The following is a 14,178-nucleotide window of genomic DNA, read 5'->3' as shown; positions in this document are numbered from 1 at the left end:
TGTGAGTGTGCAGGTATATACATCCATGTGTGTGTGTGCAGGTATATGCACCCATGTGTGTGAGTGTGCAGGTATATACATCCATATGTGACTGTGCAGGTGCATGCACCCATGTGTGTGACTGTGTAGGTATATGCACCCATGTGTGTGAGTGTGCAGGTATATGCAACCATATGTGAGTGTGCAGGTGCATGCATCTATGTGTGTGAGTGTGCAAATGTATGCATCCATGTGTGTGAGTGTGCAGGTATATGCACCCATGTGTGTGAGTGTGCAGGTATATACATCCATATGTGACTGTGCAGGTGCATGCACCCATGTGTGTGAGTGTGCATTTGCATGTATCCACGTGTGAGTATGCAGGTGCATGCATTCCTATGAGTGTGCAGATACACGCATCCATGCATACGAGTGTGCAGGTGCATGTACCCATGGGTGCACATGTGGAGAGCAGAAGAGGACACAGGAGGTTTTCCTCTGTCACTCTCCACCTTCTCCTTTAAACCATGATCTCTCACTGAAATGGAAGCTAGCTGCTTTAGCTAGGCTGGCTGATGAGCTAGTTCCTATCAGCCTGTTTCTGTTCCCACCTCCCACAATGATCTCCCACAATGCTGGGATAACAGGCAAGCACTGCCATGTCCAGCTTTCCACATGGGTGCTGAGAATTCAAACTCAGGTCTTCAGGCTTGCCCAAGTGCTCTTACCCTCCTCAGCCCCAATATTCTTTTTCTTTTTTCATGAATGTATTTATTTATTCGCATTACATCTCAGTTGCAGCCCCCTCCCTCCCCTTCTCTAAGTGTCCCCCTTCCACATTCTCTCCCCTCAATTCCAACCCCCCCTTCTCTGAGGAGAAGGTGAAGCCCCCCACCCCCATGGGTATCCTGCCCTGACACATCAAGTCACTGCAGGACTAGGAGCATCCGCTCCGAGGACAGACAAGGCAGCCCAGCTAGGAGAAAGGGAGCCAAAGACAGGCAACAGAGTCACAGATAGCCTCAGCTCCAGTTGTCTGGGACACACATGAAGACCAAGCTGCACACCTGCTACCTATGTGTTAGGTACAGACTACACGCGTTCTTTGGTTGGTGGTTCAGTCTCTGGGAGCCCCCATGGGCCCAGGTTAGTTGACTCTGCAACTCTTCTTGTGGTGTTCCCGGGCCTTCCCTCTGGCTCCCTCAACCCTTCATTCTTCTTCTTAGGTCAGGTGAGGTACAGAGGTGTAACTTATTATTACATTTTATAACTGGATATACATGATTATATGTATTTCTTTCATAGCCGATAAACTGACAAAGTAATGAGAAAAATGCAACGTGGTCAAAGAGTGGAAACAGGGAGATGCAGGGGGATCTTTCCGTTAGGGAAAGAGGTACGACGGCTAGGGCAGGGCAGGAGGCAACAGGAGTGGCGTCAGAATAAAAGCTTGGTGGATGGCTGCGTGCACAGAGAGAGGTGGAGGTGAAGAGGGGAACAGGACCTCAAGATTCCAGACAGGTAGAGAAGAAGGTCAAAGGTATTTGCAAAGAGTATGACCTTGAAAAGAAGCTGGATGTATCCTTTCTCCAAAAGGAGAAAAAGTGGCTTGTACAGCTCGGTGACACGTAGGTGGATGAGGTGGAAGGACTGGGAGTTCAAGGCCAGCCTAGCCTACAGATCAGGACCTGGCCTTGAAGAAAAAGGAAAGGGAGAAAAAAAACTCAAGTTATAGATCTAAATAACAACTGAGGGTTAGGGGAGAGGGGGTAAAGCCAGGAAGAAAAGTTAAAGACAGCACACCTAGCAGTACCAATTTTCTACGAGTAAGAAAAAACTAGACTGAGCCCAGGCCCCTCCTAGGAGCAGTGACAACCTGTAAGATCATGACTGGATGGGTAAAGTGCAAGTCAGAGGGACAGCTGAGATAAGGAACACGCTGCTAGTGCAGCCAGCTACTCAGTCGCTGGAGTTTTGACAACCAGCAAAACTTACATTCTGAAAGGGCAGATTTCACAATCTCTGGTCATTATTTGACTGCTGGGTATAGCTCTGTGTGCAAACACAGGCCCTGGGCTCCATCTTGACCTGGCTAGTTTTTATGTCAACTTGACACAGGCTAGAGCCATTCTGGAAGAGGAAACCTCAATTATGGCAAGCTTGTGGAGGCAGTTTTTAAATTAATGATTGATATGGTTGAGTCCATGCCATAGGGAGTGGCGCGCAGGTATATTGGATGATATAAGAAAGCAGGCTGAACAAAGCCATGAGGAGCAAGTCTCATGTCAACTGACAGCACCCCTCCATGGCCTCTGCATCAGCTCCTGCCTCCAGGTTCCTGCCCAGTTTGAGTTCCTGTCCTGACTTCCCTCTGACAGGTGGAATGTGGAACTGTAATTTGAAATACATCCTTCCTCCCCAAGTTGCTTTTGGTCACTGCGTATATCACAGCACTAGATGTGCCCCAGCCAAACTCAAAGAAAAATAAAGCTTCTCTGCTTTACTCCTCCAGTATCCCTTCCATCTGCTACTTTCTTCTTTTAACTTAGTTTTAAAAACAAAAACCAAGGGGTGTGAGTATAGACAGTACATACAAACAAGGCAGAGGTCCATCCCCAACATCACAAAGGAGGGAGGGAGGGAGGGGGAAGGGGCATTGTCAGAGCTTCACCTGGCAATGTTCTTTTCTTGTGTATATCAGGACATTATCAAGTCACCTGGCCAAGGTGACACCTTATACAGTGGTTGTGGGTGAGCAGCCACCATGTCACCACTGTGGCCTCCCTTCTGATTCAAACTGAAATGATTATCAGTAAGGCATTTAAAATCCAGCCACAGGGCTGCAGAGCTGGCTCAGTGATTAAGAGCACTGGCTGCTCTTCCAGAGGACTCGGGTTTGATTTAACTCCAGTTCCAGGAGATCTGCTACACTCCTGGACACTAGACACCTAATATGGTGCACAGATATTTATGCAAGCAAAAACACTCATACACATAAAAAAATAAATAAAAGAAAATAAAGCTGTGAAGAAGGAGAAGGAGAAGGAGAAGGAGAAGGAGAAGGAGAAGGAGAAGAAGAAGAAGAAGAAGAACAACAACAACAACAAAATAAAAAGCCAGGCTTGGTAACACACACCTGTAAGTTGGGCACTGAAGTATCTACATCACCTGGTCATTACTGCCCCATAGAGAACCCCCTGCATAAAAACACAGAGAGTGAAATAATGCTGTAATTATTCATTCTTAGACAACTGAAAAGTGCCTTTACATGCTACAGAAAAGAAAGAAGCAGACTGTAGTAACTTAATGCCTGTAATTCCAGCACTGGGAAGGAAGACTGTTGTAGATCAGCCTGGGCTACACAGTAAGTAGTGGGCTAGCCAGCACTACACAGCAAGACCCTTCCATCTCGGAAAAAGAACCACATTATTACATATAGTTCACACTCTCTTCAATATACCCAGAACTTAAGAGCTAACAACAACCTATGCTATTGCTTGGACTTCCCTAGCCTCTGTGGTAGGGGCTAAACAACTCACTCTGTACTTGGAAAGCACACTGTATATTTTAAATATTGTAAGTCTGGTCCCTGTGTTTAAGCATCACTGAGTCGAAAAATTAAGCCAAATTCATTAGTTCAGTAACCCCAGATGGTATGATCAAGTATCGTAAAGTCCCAAAGACCATGATTTTGAGAAAGCTAATCAGGCTGACCTGGGACCAAATACTACTAAATTTCCTCTTATTAACAAGCTACCTTGAGTGAGTTATTTAACTTCTTCGTGAGTTTCCACACCAACACAGCCTGGATACCTTTCACAGTTCTAACAGTGCCTGAAGTTAGCATAGATCCTGGGGCACCGGGCTGGCCATGTAAGAGTCTCTTAATTCTAGCAGGTGCACCTGAATGACCTGCTGTAAGTTGGGGTCTTGCATGACCTTAAGATGGATAATTCACTATAGCAGCTCACAGAAATGCAGTATTAAGGACACAATGCAAAAACAGCCAAGTGGGGGAGACGCACAGAGCAAAGGAAGAGAGAATCGGTTCCCAGAGGTGCTATGCCTTCTGTAGACAGACCATCCACACACACCCAGGATCTTCACAAGGTTCACTTCCTAGAAACTCCACAAGCTCATCCTTCAGGGGTTTTATGGAGGTTCTGCTTGGTAGACAGGGTTGATAAAATCATGAGTCATTTGTGATTAATCCTGTCCCTTCACCCCCTAAGAAGGTGGGGGGAGGGGGACGCTGAAAGTCCCAACACCCAAACCACGTGGATGGTTTCTCCGGTGACCAGACCCAGTTATAAAGCACATTGAGGCCTGCCTCTTAACAGACCCCAGTGAGGCTGAAGGGCTCTTCTTGTGGACAATAAAACACTCTCCTCTCACTCTGAATGAAGAAATCTCAAGTTTCAGGAAGCCAGGACAAAGATCAAATACCGATTCCTATTATCAAACTTGTGCCTAAGGACTTGGACACTTTGGCAGCTCAGAAAGCTTCCCTGAAATCTGAACCTCTGCGATCTCTAGTCCAGTGGGAATTTGCCCTGGACGTCTCCTCTGATCATCCACTAAAACAGAATCATCCTTATCATTCCTTATCCCTCCCCATCCCCTTACCTGAAGAGGACCCTCCAACGTCCAGGAGGGGAATCGAACCCACAAAGACATGAGAATAAAGACCTGGTTTAGAATGACTTCGCCAACCTGGATCAGACTTCAGGGAGTCTAATGCCAGGCAGCTCACAGCCAGAATATTTAAAGCACAACTTTGGTAAAGGTTTCCAGGCAACAATCATCTCAATCCAGGTGCACAGTAAAGCTTAAAGTGTGACTACATAGAAATTTCTTTGCAAACTACATGGGACCACAAAGACCAATTCTATAGCTAAAAGGCCTAGAATCTAGTATGGTTTCACAGGACAGTAGAGGTCAGCAGGTCATAAAGTACTCCTGACATCTCCCCTACAGGTGGGTAATGGTCTAGGGAAAGAAGAGTCTGGAGTAATCATTCTAAGGAATTTAGGTGAGGTCTGCCCCACAGTAAAAGGTAGGTGAGTCTGCCTCCACAGATAGCAAATAGGTCACTGGGTCATTGACAAAATCGACTCTCAGCTTTCTGGATGGAATGAAGGTATTTGATTTTTATTTCCCCCACTGAGGAGACACCCCAGCTCAGTTAACTTCTCTGGTTCTCTGTGAGTAAAGGACTTCTGTGCCCACGACACCTTCCCTGCTGTTTACAATCACACTCCTATGCCACTTGGGAGGCAGAGGCAGGTGAATTTCTGAGTTCAAGGCTAGCCTGGTCTACAGAGTGAGTTCCAGGACAGCCAGGGCTATACAGAGAAACTCTGTCTCAAAAAACAAAAACAAAAACAAAAACAAAATGTCATAGCTGGATCCTCAGACCTTAGCATTTCCGGAACAATATCCAAAAAAAGCACGTGCTGAACAACAACAAGGATGAAGCGGCAATAGAATGATAATAGTTAATATCAGGCTGGAACTGGGGACATAGTCACTAGCAGAATGCTAGAGGCCCTAAGTTGGTCCTGAGCACAAAGTTAAAACAGAAATCTATATCAAAGCACTCATGAGCACAAGACCATGGATTTGCTTTCCTGCACTGCAAAAACGGAATAAAGACAAAGCAGCATAGGTCGTGAGAATTGAATGAGAGGGTGAACACACAGGAGTATAAACTAATACAACAACGTCATGTGCATAATAGGTTCAGTGACTTTGCCTAAGGCCATTATCAGTGTAACTCAGAAGTGGGTGTGACCAACATGAGCCAGAGCAGTTAACCAACTGGTCTTAAATTTGACCTGATTAGATAAAGACTTTACACTCTCAGGGGGACACTGCAAAAGATAGGACTCATCTCAATCTCTGCTCTGGCCACTCCCTACCCCATGTGGGCTGTCTTCACACTCTAAAAATTACCTACTCAGCAACCTCTCCCCCTGCCCATCCGTTACCCTACATTGCTTTCATGTCTACACACCAGAGTCTAAATGAATTTCACAAACAAGGGACGCTCGATAAAAATCACTGGATTAATTAATTTAAGAGACCTGTATAAAAGGAGCAAGCTCCAGCCCAGCAATCCAGACCTAAAGAAATACTTCCAGTATTAAATTCGATATTAATAACCAAGCATAAGACCAGCTGAATGGCTTGGTGGGTGGAGGAACCGTCATGAAGCCTGTGGACCTGTTTGCTGAAAGGAGGGAAAACCAACTCCTGAACAACGTCTTCTGCTTACCTCTCGAGACACCTAGATTCTCTCTCCCTCCCTTCTTTCCCTTATACATAATAAATAAATAGATAGATAAATAAATAAATAAATAAATAAATCCTTTTTTTTAAAAAAATTCAAATACAAGTAAGGCAAGATGACTCAGTGAGTAAAGGGACTTGCTTTTAAGCCTGATGACCTGAGTTCAGTCTCCAGGACACACATGGAAAATGAGCACTAAGTCCAGCAAGATGCCCCTAACCTCCATAACACACACACACACAGGCACACTTAAACAATTCAAGTGCAAAGATCATGTCAACAGGGGGAGAAAGGAAGCAATCACTATGACCACTCCACGAAGGAACCATCAACAGACTATGGAGACACCTTATGACACTCTGTGAAACACTCTCCAAAATATAGCTAAGTGAAAAAAAGTCCGAGAATACAAAACGTGTTTTCAATTAAGCAAGACAAAAATATTTTAAAGCAATGCGCAAATCTTCAAGAATTCATTGTATGCCTGTGACCTATACAAGTTCAGTTAAGTATTTGCTGATTGGAAACGCACATGAAGAGAAAGAAAAACAGACCTGGTTTCCGTGTTTAAATATTCTATGCTGTTTGCATCTTTAAGAGGCTGCATGAATTAACCTCCTGTATTATTAAAATGAACGTCTTTAAACTACAGGACGTGGACGTAGACCTTTTGAAGAGTCAGGCATTAAGCCAGGCATTAGCGAGGCATTAGCACTCCTAGGCGCAACGAAGAGCAACCCCACGCTCAAGAGCTCTTTAATAAGAACCGGGGAAAGTGCTGGGCTGGAGATGGTTGAACACCAGAGGGCTAGTGACACCCTTGATCTAGAGGGCTTTCCTCCCGGGTACTCCCTTCTCGGGGGTTCATGTCCTCAGTCAAGAGTACTGGAGGAACCGAGGAGAAAAGCGCTTCGGGCAGGTGCGTCCACGCTGCGGTCAGGGAAAGGAAACTTACTTTCCGACTGGCCTCTTTGGCTGTGACCTGTCTCTCCTGTTCGGGCATCGTCCCCACAAACGCCAACTTCTTCCTGGGATCCATCCCCGAGCCCAAAGGTCACCTGGTCGCGGGGGAGGGAAGAACGACTTTACAAGCCAGAGAGAGGAGGCGCGAAGACGCGCATCCGTGGTTCCTGGAGAACTCAGGGCTCAGATCTCCCAGCCCCGGCGCCGCGGACTCGGGACAGCGAGGTCCGCGATGCGCTGCGGATAGGGTGCAGCGGGGACCACAGTCCCAGGGCTCTCGCTCCTGCGCAGCCCCCTCTCCACCCTGCGCCCGGCTACTGCGGCCGCTGGGGACTCGCCGACACCACGGAAAGAGCGGACTCTGTACTGGGAGATTAGCTCGCCGCCCGCCCGGACCTCCCATTGGGTCCCAACCGGCTGCCGGCGCCGTGGTGGGGGCGGGGCGGGGCGCCCGCAAGGGGGCTTCCAGACCGGAGGGGGGAGCGGGGTGGGAGGGGCGGGAGAGCCGGCGCTCCATCACAAGCCACGCCCCCCAGCCGCCACCGCACTGGCGTGGCCCAAGTGAGATGGGCCCGTGTGCGCCCCGCCTATGGGAAGCGGCTATTTGGCAACCCGCAGGAAGGCGTGTAAGCAGGGGGCGTGGCTAACAGCGCACGCTTCCTCAGGAGCCAATAGAATACAAGAACAGGCAAGCGCTTCCGGGCTGGGAGGGTGAGGGTGGGGTAAGATGGCGGCGGACACAGGGAGCTGGTGCGTGTACTCAGTGCTGCGGTAAGGAGCTGGTGGCCTGAGCTCGCGAGGGCGTGGAGGGTCTTGGGGCAGTCCAGATAAAGTCTGTAGAAGAGCTTTCTTTTTCATGCCTCAGTTTACCTCAGTTGTTTCGCATGCCTCGCTACTGGCCGATCAGCCGTTTCCTTACCGGTTACCTGCTGCTTGGTAAAACCAGTTGGTTGATTCTCTGCTTCTTGACGATCTGTTGATTTATTCTTTCCTGGTTGATGTTTAAAGTTGTAAATGTGTTGTTTTTAAGATACGTATCGTTTCTTATGTAAGAGTTACAAAAGTTAATAGAAATAAACAGGAATGTTAACCAGCGGTGACTACTCTGGTAATAGTTCCGTGTTCCAAAAGTTGTCCCTGTCTTATGAAGGCCTACCTAAGTTCATATGTATTTTTGTCCAGGTTGAAAATTTAGAGCTAGCGTAATAGCGTTCTGAAGAGCAGTGGATTCTTGCCAAAGTTTGTATTGCATCTTCCATTTCTGTACTTTCTGCTTCAAGTTCTGTAGTGATGGCTAAAATTATGAATAGGTTAGTTTGTTCTAGCACCTTCTTGGCCTTTTCCTGCTAAATGGAATGCTGCCAGCTCTGTACTGTGTACATTGTAATGGCTGGCTTTTTGCATTATAATGATGATTGGTGGGTAATCCATAGCTTTGGATTACAGTTACCTTTCTTTAAATGTGGGTATATATTGGCTAGGAATCAAGTGTTTACCTGACATCCATGAGTCCCTGAATCACCACCACTAAGGGAAAAAAAAAATTGGATATTTTATCAAACTTATGAGTGACAGAACTTAATATTAAGCAAATATGTAAAAAGTGAACCTTAATTTGTAGCTGACTTTTTAAATTAACAACAGGTTGATTTTCACCTTTTATTTATTTCAGATTTTTTTATTCACTCTTCTTTCCTGGACTAATTATATGTGGAGTTTTGTGTGTATTTTTGGTCATTGGCCTTTGGGCTATCAGGCGACATCTACAGAGAAAGAAAAAGTCAGTGTCAACCAGCAAAAATGGAAAAGATCAAATGGTGGTTGCGTTTTTCCACCCATACTGCAATGCAGGCGGCGGAGGAGAGAGAGTTCTGTGGTGTGCTTTGAGAGCCCTGCAGAAAAAGTAGGTATGCATCTTTCTTAGCTAAAACGCTGTGCTGCTGCTTGCCTCCTAAGATCATACTAAATTTTAGTTTACACAGACTTCAGTGTTCCATGGAATGCGATTAACTGTCCCCAGCCAGTCACACTTCATTGTGTAGTTTACATGTTTGGGGAGGGGAGTTGTTAACAAATGAGAGGGGAGAATTCTAAGTAATGCTTTAAAGTTACAATTCTGTCAGGGCCTGGAGGGTAGCTTAGCAGTTCATAGTGCCTGGTGCTCTTCCAGAGGACCTGGGGTCAGTTCTCCGCACCCAGATCAGAAGCTTGTTAACTGCCTGTGACTGTAGCCCTAAGGGATCTAACACCTGCGTCTGCCTTCCAGAGGTACCTACATACGTATGGCCTATACTCACACAGTCACATAGAATACACATAAATAAAAATAAACCTTAAATAGAATGATGACCCTATCTCAAGACAACTTTAATGAATCTTAGTTTTCTGTTTTATTTCATTAACAATTTATAGGAAGAACTATTAAAATAAGGGTCCCCACCCATTTGGTTTTTGTGATGCTAAAGGTTGAACTCAGGACCTGTGTACATTACACAAGTGCCCTACAGCTGAAATCCTTAAAATGAAATTTTTTAATACGTCCTAAAAATGCAAACCTCTCATTAATATGTCAGAAATTTCTGTTGGTGTTTGTTCCATTTAAAACCCATAAGAGAAGGAATGGCAAATAGTTAGACATGACATCTTAGTCTCATCAGCTAACTGTAACAAAATACCTTCAGCTGGATAGTTTATAGACAAGAGAAAGTTATCGCTCATAGTTCCAGAGGTTGGGAATCCACAGTCAAGAGCCATAGGATGTGGTTCACTTGGCGCCTCATACATAGCTGCTCATGTGGTAGTGGGGTGAATCGACTCCTTTAGTCCTGCCACAAGGTACCACAGAGGGTCTGAATGGAGCCCAGGGGTAAAGTGTATATGACAAATGCACAAGAAGGCACAAGTCCTGTTTCCCCATTATCAGTCCCTTTCCTTCTAATGCCCCTCTACTAGAGATTAGATTTCAACAGACAAATTTGCAGGTAACCGTCAAAACACAGCACAGGGTGTCCTTTGAAAGATTAAGAGTAGAAACCCAGAGGAGGGATGAGTTAGTTTAAATTCAGTAAATGAAAAATGGTAGAAAACATTTTTAGTATAAAAATACATATGCTTATGATTATAAGGAAATTTAAATATTTGGCTTAATTTTAACCCAAATTAATGACATTTTATTTCAGGTATCCTGAAGCAGTTTATGTTGTGTATACTGGTGACATTAATGTCAGTGGTCAACAGATACTAGAAGGTGCTTTCAGAAGGTTTAACATCAAGTTGGTTCACCCAGTACAGTTTGTTTTCTTAAGGAAACGCTACCTTGTGGAAGATTCTCGCTATCCTCACTTCACATTGCTAGGCCAAAGTCTTGGCTCCGTTCTTCTTGGCTGGGAAGCTCTGATGCAGCGTGTTCCTGATGTTTACATCGATTCAATGGGATATGCCTTCACACTCCCTCTGTTCAAATATCTGGGAGGTTGCCGAGTCGGAAGCTATGTTCACTATCCCACTATCAGCACTGACATGCTGTCTGTAGTGAAGAATCAAAATCCTGGGTTTAATAATGCGGCTTTCATTAGCAGAAGTGCTCTTCTCAGCAAAGCAAAGCTCATCTATTACTACTTATTTGCTTTTATTTATGGCCTGGTTGGGTCTTGCAGTGACGTAGTCATGGTTAATTCTTCTTGGACACTAAACCATATTCTCTCACTGTGGAAAGTTGGCCATTGCACTAATGTTGTTTATCCACCTTGTGATGTGCAGACATTTCTGGACATCCCTTTACATGAGAAAAAGGTGACCCCAGGGCATTTGCTGGTTTCCATTGGCCAATTCAGGCCTGAAAAGAATCATGCTTTGCAGATCAAAGCCTTTGCTAAATTGCTAAGTGAGAAGGCAGCTGAGTCCGGCCATTCTCTTAAACTTGTCCTTATTGGAGGATGTCGCAACAAAGATGACGAGTTCAGAGTAAACCAACTAAGAAGACTATCTGAGAATTTGGGAGTTCAAGAAAATGTGGAATTTAAAATAAACATTTCATTCAATGAATTGAAGAATTACTTGTCTGAAGCAACAGTCGGTCTGCATACCATGTGGAATGAGCATTTTGGGATTGGTGAGTGTTGTTTTGTTTTTTAACAAGTTGTTTGATGATACAGCAAGATGTGCGTAAGGTCCTAAGTACACTTCTGTTGCTGTGACAAATATGACCAAGGCGACTTAGGAAAGAAAAATTGGGAGCTTATGGTTTCACAGGGTTAGAGTCCATCGTAGCAGCGCAAAGACATGGTGGCTGAAAACTTACATCATGATCTACAAGCTGGAGTCAGAGAAAAATGCACAGAGAATGGTGTGAGTCTTTTGAAACATCAGCTAGGTCACACCTAATCCTTCACAAACAATTCCACCAACTGGAAACCACATATTCAAATATATGAGCTTATGAGAAACATTCTCCTTCAAAACACTATAGTCGTTTTGATAAAATTGTATTGTTGTGGAAGCCTCTACTTAGTCTATCAGTTCGTTCCTTTAGAGAACCCTGACTACTAGAGTGACACAGGCAGCTACAGATGTGGCGAAGATGGGGAGAGTTCGAGCCAGAGGAGCCTCAGGAAAGAGCTGAGCAGGAGCAGGTGAGCAGACAGAAGAAAGGGGGCTGCAGAAAACGGTTGTGGAGTGTGCTTTGGAAACATGGAGCTGGTATTTGGTGACGACAAGAAAGGGCAGCTGGGCCCCAGGCTGCCACTGGGGAAAGGAAGGGTTATCAGTGACCTAGGGCAAGCAATGTGGAAAGAGAACAGGAAGCAAAGGTGAAAGTGTGGTAGGTGGGGGTCTGCTTCTGAGGACGTGAAAGAAGAGCACAGCTAGAAACGGCTGGGGGCTGGGGCGCGTCCTGTGCACCTTCATGCACGTCATTTGACAGGCGATACCAAAACTTACCCAGTTCACCTGCACACAGTTGAGGCCGCTGTGCGCCTCTGAGCTGCAGCACTCCTTAGTTCTCTAAGGCCGGTTACACTTTTATCTGCTGCTCTTATTGGGCCTCCTAAAACTTTACTTTTGGTGTTTTCTTCCTCTTGTTTCTAATACTTACTCATCTTTAGTCATCCTGGCAATGGTGTCTATAGCTCTACTTTGTGTGGTGTATTGATCTTTCCCTTCTTTGAGACAGGGTCTCACATAGTCCAGTCAGGCCTCAAACTTCCTGTGTAACTGTGATGACCTGGAACTCTTAATCTTCCTGCATCTCCCTCCCAGCGGCTGGGATTATAGGTGTATACCATCATATGTAGTTTTATGTGGTGCTAAGGTTCAAACCCAGGAGTTCGTGCACGCTAGGCACTCTACCCACTGAGCTATACCCTCAGCCCCAGTGTACTGACTTTACAGGACATTTCTGTAGGTTCCATCTAGGGACTCAAGAGCATGAGTAAGTGCTGGGGAGCTGACGCACTGTTAAAGTGCTCACTGCAGCAGGAGGACCTGGGTCGATCCCAGCACCCATGGAAAAGGCAGCTGTGGCAGCATACCTATGACCCCCACCACCTCTGCTGGTGAAAGTGCTGGAGAGTTTAGGGCAGTAGTTCTCAACCCTCCTAGTGCTGTGACCCTTCTCATGACATGGTGACCCCCACCAGCCATAAAATTATTTTTGTTGCTACATCATAACTATTATTTTGCTACTATTATGAATCATAACGTGAAATATATGTTTTCTGATGATCTTAGGCCACCCCTGTGAAAGAGTCCTTTAATCCAGAGGGACTGTAACCCACAGGTTGAGATCAGCGGGTCCAGAGCATCTTTAGCTCATTGACAGCCAGTCAGATCCAAATCAGTGAGTGTCTCCACAAGGAGTGGAGAGCGGCAGAGCAAGCCGAAGTCAACTCGTGGCTCCCACAGCCCATTCACAGGCAGACACACACACAAAACCACAACATCATTTTATTTTGTATCATTTAAATAAGCACATTTCTAGACCCCAAAATACTTAAGTGTTTCATGGGACTCAGAATTTTTGAAGGTTCATTTATGTTCATCAAAACTTAAGAGGTCTGTGGTTTCTGTTTGTTTTCTTTCTCAGGAGTTGTTGAGTGTATGGCAGCTGGTACAATTATCCTCGCACACAATTCAGGAGGCCCAAAGCTGGACATTGTCATTCCTCATGAGGGACAAATAACTGGATTCCTGGCTGAGAGTGAAGAAGGCTACGCTGAGACCATGGCTCATATTCTTTCTCTGTCTGCAGAAAAGAGACTTCAAATCAGGAAAAATGCTCGAGCATCTATAAGCAGATTTTCCGACCAGGAGTTTGAAGTAGCATTCCTGTGTTCTGTGGAGAAGTTACTTACTTAATGCCCAATCTGCACAGTCCAGATAGTTTCTCCAGAGTGGAGCTGGAGCTATAGATAGTGGGAGAGCCTATGCCTGGTGTGTGCAAGTCCCAAGTTCCATCTCCAGCACCAAGAGTAAAAGGAAGTGCTTCATTTGGAAACACCTTCACATGTAAATATTTTCTAAATTTATTCTTTATTGTAATAAAAGCAGCCTGAGCAATATTCTCAACAATATTTGTATAGAAAAGGCAAAATTTAACAAAATGGCAGAATTAATCTATGGAAAAAGTAATCTCAAATAGGTTTTTTTTCTTTTGCTTTTTTGAGACAGGGTTTCTCTCTATAGCCTTGGCTGTTCTAGAACTCACTCTGTAGACCAGGCTGGCCTTGAACTCATAGAGATCCACCCGCCTGTCTCCCAAGTGCTGGGACTAAAGGTGTGTCACTACACACAGCTTCATGTAGCTTTAATGTATAGATTCTACTGTTTGGTCTCAGTCTGAACAGTATAAACCTCAAAGAAAAATTTACCAATCAAATTTTCATATCTCATGCATCTTTTAATTTAATCTTTTCTTTGTCTTAATCCTTGAGTGCTCCTGCCTCCAC

General features: G+C 45.1%; 2 protein-coding genes across 3 annotated transcripts in view; one reads left to right on the top strand and one right to left on the bottom strand.

Moving 5' to 3' along the window:
• Window positions 1-7,323, bottom strand: part of Atp7b (ATPase copper transporting beta) — a 68,668-nt gene extending 61,345 nt beyond the window's left edge. Inside the window, exon 1 of the mRNA XM_028782875.1 lies at window positions 7,227-7,323. Within this exon, the coding sequence (XP_028638708.1) occupies window positions 7,227-7,310 (84 nt within the window). The 5' untranslated portion in view covers window positions 7,311-7,323. The remainder of the gene's footprint in view (window positions 1-7,226) is intronic.
• Window positions 7,324-7,959: 636 nt separating this feature from the next.
• On the top strand, window positions 7,960-13,791 carry Alg11 (ALG11 alpha-1,2-mannosyltransferase). 2 transcript variants are annotated; one of them, XR_003713294.1, is made up of 5 exons: window positions 7,962-8,005; window positions 8,907-9,137; window positions 10,414-11,345; window positions 11,766-11,865; window positions 13,317-13,415. XR_003713294.1 is itself a non-coding variant. In XM_028782879.1 (4 exons), the coding sequence occupies exons 1-4, from the start codon at window positions 7,962-7,964 to the stop codon at window positions 13,586-13,588; spliced, it is 1,479 nt and encodes a 492-aa protein (XP_028638712.1). In that variant the 5' UTR covers window positions 7,960-7,961; the 3' UTR covers window positions 13,589-13,791. The 2 variants fall into 2 exon arrangements, 1 of the variants encoding a protein (XP_028638712.1); XM_028782879.1 differs by lacking the exon at window positions 11,766-11,865 and having other exon boundaries at window positions 7,960-8,005; window positions 13,317-13,791.
• The last annotated feature ends 387 nt before the right edge of the window (window positions 13,792-14,178 follow it).

This window comes from Grammomys surdaster, unplaced genomic scaffold (assembly GCF_004785775.1).
Source record: "Grammomys surdaster isolate TR1022 unplaced genomic scaffold, NIH_TR_1.0 919, whole genome shotgun sequence".
NCBI lineage: Eukaryota > Metazoa > Chordata > Mammalia > Rodentia > Muridae > Grammomys > Grammomys surdaster.
Note: the sequence above shows the minus strand (reverse complement) of the source record. Positions and strands in the feature narration are given on the sequence as shown.

Bases quoted from the DNA above. Each gene is read 5' to 3' on its own strand.
- Alg11 (XM_028782879.1), top strand. From the start codon at position 7,962: ATGGCGGCGGACACAGGGAGCTGGTGCGTGTACTCAGTGCTGCG. The intron at 8,006-8,906 runs GTAAGGAGCTGG...TATTTATTTCAG, and splicing joins TGCGTGTACTCAGTGCTGCG to ATTTTTTTATTCACTCTTCT. The intron at 11,346-13,316 runs GTGAGTGTTGTT...TTTCTTTCTCAG, and splicing joins GAATGAGCATTTTGGGATTG to GAGTTGTTGAGTGTATGGCA.